This window comes from Alosa alosa, chromosome 5, assembly GCF_017589495.1.
Source record: "Alosa alosa isolate M-15738 ecotype Scorff River chromosome 5, AALO_Geno_1.1, whole genome shotgun sequence".
NCBI classification, from domain to species: Eukaryota; Metazoa; Chordata; class Actinopteri; order Clupeiformes; family Clupeidae; genus Alosa; species Alosa alosa.
In genome coordinates this window covers 5,408,384-5,417,210 of record NC_063193.1, presented here as the reverse complement: position 1 = coordinate 5,417,210, position 8,827 = coordinate 5,408,384, and the positions used below count along the sequence as shown (strand labels likewise).

The 8,827-nt window shown below is 44.6% G+C and overlaps 1 protein-coding gene across 2 annotated transcripts; it reads right to left on the bottom strand.

Moving 5' to 3' along the window:
* Positions 1-6,143: 6,143 nt before the first annotated feature.
* Positions 6,144-8,604, bottom strand: ankrd39 (ankyrin repeat domain 39). 2 transcript variants are annotated; one of them, XM_048242988.1, is made up of 6 exons: positions 8,551-8,604; positions 7,967-8,064; positions 7,766-7,869; positions 7,423-7,626; positions 6,913-7,139; positions 6,144-6,599 (listed from the first exon to the last, which is right to left on the bottom strand). In XM_048242988.1, exons 2-5 carry the CDS (start codon positions 8,061-8,063, stop codon positions 6,915-6,917), a joined length of 630 nt encoding a protein of 209 aa, XP_048098945.1. In that variant the 5' UTR covers position 8,064; positions 8,551-8,604; the 3' UTR covers positions 6,144-6,599; positions 6,913-6,914. The 2 variants fall into 2 exon arrangements, with proteins under 2 accessions (XP_048098945.1, XP_048098946.1); XM_048242989.1 differs by lacking the exon at positions 8,551-8,604 and adding an exon at positions 8,389-8,544.
* Between the last annotated feature and the right edge of the window lie 223 nt (positions 8,605-8,827).

Here is an 8,827-nt window from a genome sequence, read left to right as displayed (position 1 = left end):
GCACATGGTGTTTTCATTAGCTCGCTAGCAAGCTCTCTCTCTCTCTCAGTCTTTCTCTCTGGCAACAGCTTGCTCCGCAAAAAGAAAGAGGGGGGAAAAAAGCCTTCTCAAAGCGATTGTTTGAATCTCCCCCAGAACGGAGTGCTGTCACACATCAGGCAAGTGGCTGTGATGTGCTCTGATATTACTGTGTGCCATCTGAAATGCATCAGCCATAGTCCTGCAATGGATTAGGCCTCATTTTCCATGGCACACAAGTATAACATGTGCAGAAAAGGCATGTGTGTGTGTGTGTGTGTGTGTGTGTGTGTGTGTGTGTGTGTGTGTGTGTGTGTGTGTGTGTGTGTGTAAACACCATTTGAGACCAGATTGGTGAGGGCATAGTCCTGGGATGATCAAGGTCAAATCTCCTTGGTGGAGGGTGGCTTTGGAAGTGCTCAGTAAAGGCCTGCTGAGGTGGATGAAAATGTGGCCTGTGTTTTAACAATGCAACTCCTTTTAGGCAACTCATTTTGGCATCATCTTTAAATTCATTTTGATAGTATATAGTCGTGTGAAGGACATAATGTATGTGTGTGCGTGTGTGTCCGTATCAGTGAGAGGATAGTACAGTACCAGGATGAGTAAGGTCAAATCTCCCTAGTGGAGGGTGGTCTTGTGGGTCGTATCATGTCATGTCACTGGGGGTATAGGTGAAAATGAGGGTAATCTTTGAAGAACAGGTGACAGTTTCGATAACACAAGTGGATGGTAAGGAATGCAAGACTATACAGTGTCATGGTTCCTTTTCCTCTCTTGCCTTCATTTTATCTGAACACTTACACATACTCAGCCTCATCTGGTTTGGGGAATATAATAAATTCAGCAAAGCTCTTGAAAGCATTGAAACATTAAGGCATGCGAGCACATGCACACACGCACGCACGCACACATACTAGCATAGGCTTTCTCCCCTCCTGGTGTCGTGTGGCGTCAGCTGCAATGAGCTCCAGATGCAGGCTGGCTCAGCTCCATTCTCTGGCCTGGATGTGGTTCGAGGATCGGCCTGGAAACACCGCCCACCGCCCCACGCCAATGAAATCTCCCCATGCTCCAAAGTGCAGTTCCTCTTGCAAACACACACACACACGTGCCATTTCACCTGCAAACAACCTAAAGACGCAACTGTCACACACAATCTCACATACACACTCACAGGAAGTTACATCAGCTATAAGAAGAAGGAGAAGAAAGAGAAGAAATAAAAGTTTCAAAGTAATAACAATCCCCAGAAAGGGCAGTGCATGCTTGCATGTCTCCTCGGTGTGAGCTAGGACAAACACTCATAAGGCCTTTTCACACAGAGATCCCGCTAAATTTGCGGGAAGAGGGGACGTCTTTTTGCCGTCTTTTTGTGTCTGAAAGAAAATTTGCCGGCCTGCTGATCTGTTCACATGATGCGGCATTTTGAGGAGCCAGGAGGCAGGATCAGCTATAGTGAATTAAATTGTGACGTGCAACAGGAGGCGTGTAGAGTGATAGTCGTAGCAGGCCTTATGTGCGTGGGCCTTTAGATACAGCAGGTGTGTGATTTCAAAAACCATGGCGGGAGAACCGACTGCACTTTGGTCAGCTTGCATTTGCTTTGCTGATGCTGTTAGAATGTTAAATTCTTGCAATAGATGTCTTCAGACAATAAAACGTAATTTGGAAGAGAAATTGAAGATAAGAGTTGCCCCTTGCGTTGGCCGTACAATGTAGCCTACTGTGCGTACAATTTATTCATGAAATAATTCAATATTACAACAATTAAAATAGCTTGTGTACTGTCTTAATTGAAACATGCTTCGCGCACAAATGATAGCCTAGGGCAAAGAGAATGGACATCTCAACATAAGGATACATTAGAGGATGATGATTAGTGTAAACTTTGTCACATGACGAAATAAGCAGTTCTTTAAAAGCGCAACGTTCCATTCAGTCATAAATCATTCAAGCATAGGCCAGGCCTAGTGCTCGTCATGAAAAGAAAACAGCAGCTTAATATTTTCCAGGTGTTTAACAGTAGGCCTAAGTGCACTGTTAGCAGTTATGCCGAAGGCAGTGAGATTATTAGGCATTGCATCCTGTCACTCAACATCGCAGTTCGGGTTGATAAGATTCAGTTAATGCGAGTATGGATCGTCTCAAAGTTTGGGACAACCAAACAGCAGTGTAGGCAAAGCAAATCCTAATTGTTAGGTTACCATAGCTGTCTTTTCTCTAGGCCTGGGCCTATCGGAAATCGCGACATAAGCACATTGGTTTCTGTTTTATTTTCTTTCTTGTTCGCGTGTTGGGTAGTGAAGCGATAATGCATTTAAAGCAGTAGGCTACATCATGTGAGCCAGAGCCGATATGGCCAGAACTGCTGCTCTGTAATGGTATTTCTGTCCCACCCAAATTTGCTGAACTACTTGCGAAGTAGCCTATTCATCACAGACATCACATGTATCACACGAAAGAGCTTTTTCTCAGCCTTTAAACGATGTTAGTGGTTAGTTGTTGTGGTAAACGGTTCGCGAGAAAAGTAACTTTAATTTAATCATATTTTTTGCGCCAGTCTCCCTACCCATTCATCTTGGTGGAATACTTCGCGAACTTTCCCTCAACACATGACAAACCATATATCAGAATAAACAGCAGACCTTACCGAACATAAAGGTGTAGCCTAAAGCATTCCCCTGCACAGTTAGCCATTCCAGAGTAATCCGGTTTTAAATTTGCAGCAATGTCTTTATGCATATCTCCAACTTTGCGGTTCCTAATGTGTTTAAATTGTTCAATAAGTCTACATGATTTTATAACAGGCCAAATACAAAATAAATGTTACAAATATCGCCTAGATATCTGTAAGCATTACAATCAGAGGATATACATATAGGGCAGACAGACGCTCATGAGTTCATGCAATTGTTTTATTGCTGGATTTTAGGATAGCCTATTATGGATTGCATTCCAAGCTACAGTCAACTCTAGCAGGCATTGAATGACTGGAGACTTTGTGAATTTATAGATTGACATAATGTGCTGTCTCTGCTATTGCTGCTTTTGATCAGTTAGATTTATTTGCAATATCCTGTGGTGGGCTGGACATAGCATTGAAATGCCCGCCCAGATTCCCCTTTCCGCCTTGACCCATTCACACTGGTGGCGGAACGAAAAAACTCAGCAAAATGTCTAGGGGGCTTGGTAGTAAATTTGGCGAGACACTTTGTCCCGCCGTTCCGCCTCGGTCTATGTGAAAGGGACAGTCGTTCCGCGATTCTGGTACATAAAATCGCGGCAATTTTGCCAGTGTGAAAGGGCCTATAGTCGAAGCTAATACAACAGGATGGACGCACTGGGTGAGGGACCCGTAGTATGTCTCTCTAGTGCACGTGTATGGGAGCAGCACACACACACACACAGGCACAATCAGCATAATACACAGGGATAGGGTTAAAAAAAGGGTGATGTCAGCTGGATCACTGCCAGGCCAAAAAAAAAAAAACCATACACAGCACATGCAGTGCTGCTGAACCATCCTCACCTTCCAGCTGTCACACCATCATGGTGTGCCAACATTATCCTTGCTCTGGGCTCACCCTTCACAACCCAACATGGCACACTAGCTCTGTGTCTGCTGTGAGGGCAACCATAACACCAGCCTTTAGCCTTCATGTTTGTGATGAAGTGACTAGTATTTAGCAGAAGCTTTTATCCAAACACGGACTCATAATGGTGGGTTCTGGGTAAGCAAACCCAAAGTTCCAACCAATCCCCATGGCCAGTGCTCTGCTCTGTTTGTTTTCTGTAGCCAATAATAAGTGACGTTTTTGTGAAATTACAGGGGAGAAGTCTACAGCTTTGGGAGAGTCAGGGGAGCTTTGTCAACAGCAAAACTTTAATTTTGGCCTGAAATACGTCTCTGTGCTACCGCTCTATTACCGAAGCAGAAAAAAGAGAGAAGTGACTTGTGTGCAAAGCAACAGGAAAATGGTTGTTGAGTAAAGAAAGACAAGGCCGAGTGAAGGCAGAGGCTGACAGAGAATGGATGGAGGTAGAAGTCTCCCTGTGGTGCACGGAATTAGCAGCTTAATAAGGACCAGAGCGCTGGTGTGCTGTAGAGAATTGTGGTCAGTAAAGCTGCTGAGCTTACAGGAAGAGGGCCTGCTGGTGCCCCACTGGGATCAGGGCACAATGTGTCCACAGCGGATGGGTTTGTGCGTGTGTGTGTGTGTTGTATAGTTTACAGAATGCACAGGGTTGATTCTGAATGGAGCAGGGGCACTAGACGTTGACACAAACTATAATACCAACTACTCAAGTGCAGTTTCCCTGCCCTGTACCCCACCCCCATCTCCTTCTCCCATAAAAAAGAACAGCACAACCTAAGCAAATGGCATTTATTTTTCCCACTGACAAAATATCCAAAAAACAAGTTAACAGATCCAACTGAAAAATATGCAATGGGTGGCAAGTGGGAAAAGCACAGGGCCAATCTGGATTTCCCAGCAAGCCAATCCCAGGCACAGAGACACAAGCTCTGCTGCCTGGGATTGATCCGCCTCACATCATAACTGTGACAGGCCATGGATGATGCAGCCCTGTCTGGCAAGCAACTGACAGCATCTCATAAACCTCCCAACAACCAGCGCATAATTGATTAGTGCTTGCGTTTCGCCAGGCCCTGCATTCCTCATGGCTCTGTGGCAGCACAGAGAAAGGAGATATGAAATAACATTTGTTCGTCATTTACTTAGACAAATGTGCAGTGGTGCACACACCGATGTGACGTCAAAAGGCTTTCACCCACTTCAGCGCTGGTTTGCTTAGCATTAGGATGAGCAGTTTTTTCCCCTCCATATTACACCATTGGTCTGAGAGATCTCTGCATTCGTGCCTGGTTGAAAACGAGCACATTCAGTGTGGGTGACACAATCACCCCTCTCTCTCTCTCTCTTGCACTGGCAACAAGGATTTATTATGGCTAATCAACACTGGGAGTGAAGAACGTCTCGGGTTCACTGCTCTTGACAGCTGAGGACACACATGATGTATGTGCGTGCTGCATCTCCACGACGCCAAGGTGATGCAAACTGAGTTATTGAGCGCATGTGTTGAGGTTGCCAGTTTGAAACCGCCTCCAGGAGAACTCTCCCAACTGAGGTGCTTTTGCCGGTTTTCATCATGGCCCAAGCTGTGCACATTGTGCTGCAAATAGTCAAGACAGCAGATTCACTGTAAACAGGGCAGTGTTTCCCAGTCAAGGTTACATATATCTTCCACTTTTTATACAGCTCATGGCGTAAAGGTCTGTTTGGCCTGATTTACGTCAGTCAAAGCAATGAAAATGAGTAAGAACTGAATGACTGGCTACAGGGTTTAGATGTAATGTTTACTGTATGCATTCCATACATCTTCTTTGTTCTCCCTCAGACTGTCCACACCAGTGGTTGATGTTAATATATGGAAGGTAAGTGCATCAAAAGGTTATTGAAATTGAAACCGTTTCATAACTTGACCTTTCAATAACCTTACATTCCAGCTACTAACCTATATATTAGATGAGACATCAGCTGTGACCCCCAACAAGAGTTCGACCACGCTTTGCAATGGCATTCGAATCAAAGGAGGGGGAAAGGCAGTCCCTGTCAAAACTGGCCTGTGTCCACTTCCAAGACACGCCATTGGACTGCCAAATGTTTCCAGCACTTTCTGAGGCAGACAGGACCTCAGTAAAGAAGACATACAGACTCAAGGTTGGAAGTGGACAGGGAGAACAGCGACTGGTCAGGTAGGCCTACAGTCGCCGGAGCAGCTGTGCAGAAGTTAGCATGAAAATAACAGCACCGGCAACTAACTCTCCCCACAGCCCATCTCGAGAGACACAGCTGTGATAGATACAATTACAGTTCCACTGGAGAGTGTTACTGGAGCTCGCTCAAAAATGTTGTAAACCAAGAATGAACAACCATTCCAGCTTGCAAACTCCTCATTACTTGCCGAGGAACCCCAGTGAGCCAGATTCACTTCTGTTGCTCACCAAATCTTAATTTCTTGAGATTAACAGCTACAAAACAACATATCCATGTAAAATGATAGCCCCCTGCTATGTTTCTGCACTGAAAAGAAATACAGAAAAGTTTCCAATGGATTTTATGTATATGTACACAATATGTAGCAAGGCACAGTATGAGCATAAATGTTATCATTTTTTTCCCCCCAAAAGATTCCAAAAATGTAGAAATGCAACTGTGCCCAAACTCTTCATAACTAATTTATGCCATACAGATTTTCATCACTGCACACCAGATTTACAGCTAGCACTTCAAAACAAAACATTATGGCCCTTGCACCAGATCACACATAAACTTCCGAACATGTTGTGTTGAACAGGGCTTGAGAACATCTCTTTCACAGAGTGGTGTTCTGGCGCTGCACATTACAGTGGCATGTCCTGATAGTCGAGGCTTTGCTTCAATGGTTATTCAGTCTGCACACCCAGGTCTCCACAGCACAGAGATTCCTGGAGATGTTCTCTTCTCAAAGAGCACATGCACCAGCTGTCCTTGCAATAGCTGAGGGAAGAGCGCCCTCTGTAGGATCATGGAGAAAACACATTGAATAAATAAGTAATGTAATGGCCAATACTTTATGTAGATGCTACAGTTTGGCTCAAATTAAACCTTGTTTGAACTACAACTAAACAAAGGCCATCCTTGCAGTTTTTTATATGACTTCCTTGCAATTTTTTATATTACAAAGACACCCCCCGCCCCCATGAGAAAAAGAATGTCATCTCCTACAAATACAAATGTTTCCCAAGCTTGTCTTGACTGGAGCGATGTGAGAACCAGAGCTCTTTTTTGTACTCCAAGTCTGTTCCTCAGTAACATTTGATGACCGTACCATTACGGGGGATGATCTGCCTTTGGCATGTCCACAGTACAGGATGTACTACTGCTCGAGTCCAAGGGAGGCCCATCATCTTCTGTGCTATGAAGGAGCTGTTGCAGAGGGCTGTTTACAGGCGCAAGATGCTGAGGCGCACGTGACTTCTTGTCCCTCTGTGTCCGCAGGGCTGGATAATGCCTCAGCAGCAGCTCACAGACCTCCACATGGCCTTGTTCAGCAGCCTACAGAGAGTGAGAGTGAGAGTGAGAGCGAGAGAGAGAGAGAGAGAGAGAGAGAGAGACACACACACAACCACACACACACACAGAGTGAGAGATAGACACACACTCTCTCACACACACACACAAAAACACTAAAGTTTTAAGATATAGATAGATAGATAGATAGATAGATAGATACTTTGTTGATCCCCAAGAGGAAATTATTGATCCCCAAGGGAAAATTAATACAAGCAGCACGCATTTGTGCTGAACGCCAGTATGCCAGGCAGCAGTGCCACCTTGCCTTGTGCAGAGGAGTGGCTCCGTCGTCGTCACTCCTCTGTGGGTCTGCGTGGAACTTCAGCAGGAGCCTCACCACGGGCAGGTGCCCACAGTAGGCGGCCCGGTGGAGCGGCGTGGCACCGCCACGGGTCTGGGGGCTGGCGCACGCCCCGTGACCCAGGAGCAGCTCGCAAACAGACTCATGGCCTCCGCGGCTTGCGTAGTGCTGAGATAACAAGAAAAGCCCGAAAACATTTCAATTTTAATGTTTTACAGTAAAGCTGACCTTTCAGTGAATTTGACAAAAAAAGAATGCATCACAAGGTCTGAGTAAGATATAGGAATATGGTTGGCTAAACACTTGCCAAGGAAGTGTAGCCTGCATTATCCTTTGTATTAGGATCGGTCCCCTTCTTAATGAATGACTCCACACGGCCCAAATCTCCATCTAAAGCAGCAGACCAAATTCCTGTGGGGATTTGTTTTTGGTTACACAAATTACACCGAGTGTGACATGCAGCAGCAGACTAGGAATCAGCTAAGCTTAGATGCCAATTGTCACCCACCTCTTTCAAAGTCCATCTCTTCTAAAGTTTGGTGTGTGCTGGGCACTGCCCGTTGATGGGAGCAGCATGAACACTCCCCTCCGCCTTGGGAAGCCATTCTGCAATCGAGAGTTAACAGAAAGCCGAGTGAAAAAGCAGACACGTAAACACTAATCGATCAGTTTAGATCTTAGCCTAGAGTATATACTAGAGTATATATCTAATAATTCTGGAACAAGAATGATTCAGCTGATGCCTGAGATTAGCAGTAGGCTACCACAAAACAATAACGTAAGACTATTAAGTCGACTAATGTAGGCCTAATGTAACCTCCTTGTCGTTAGGCTACTACAGTATCATTTACAATCAGACTATTTCGCTACAAGTTGTTGTTGTTGTTTGAGTAGGCTAACGTTAGCTTTGGCCAATAGCCTAATACTGACCTGACTTAGGACCCTAAACAACATCCAAGATACGACTCTGTATCTGAAGGTGAGTGTGAGTGGCTCTAAGTTTAAGGCTACAGTGTTTCACATCTATTTGGTTTCACATAAGTGAAAAAACCCGTGGTATACACATAGACAGTACACACGTGTGAATCTTACCCGACATAAACATCTCCGTGAATAGAGTGACAACAGCTTACGGATGAGGATAGATGCAACCGGATATGTTTGTCAAAATAAAAGTTCATTATAAAAAATAAAAAAATAAAATAAAAGGTGTGTGTGTTGTGGAGAGTCTAGTGAAATCTTGAAGCCCATAACTCAGATATTCGTCTCATCATGAAATAAAACTTGATATAGACCGTAAGTATGTAGCCTACACATGCAAATAGGCAAAACATTTAAAACAAATCGATTGACATCATTTGATAGCCTA

Bases quoted from the DNA above. Each gene is read 5' to 3' on its own strand.
- ankrd39 (XM_048242988.1), bottom strand. From the start codon at position 8,063: ATGGCTTCCCAAGGCGGAGGGGAGTGTTCATGCTGCTCCCATCAACGG. The intron at 7,870-7,966 runs GTGGGTGACAAT...AAATCCCCACAG, and splicing joins AGAGATGGACTTTGAAAGAG to GAATTTGGTCTGCTGCTTTA. The intron at 7,140-7,422 runs GCAAGGTGGCAC...CACTCTCTGTAG, and splicing joins GAGCCACTCCTCTGCACAAG to GCTGCTGAACAAGGCCATGT.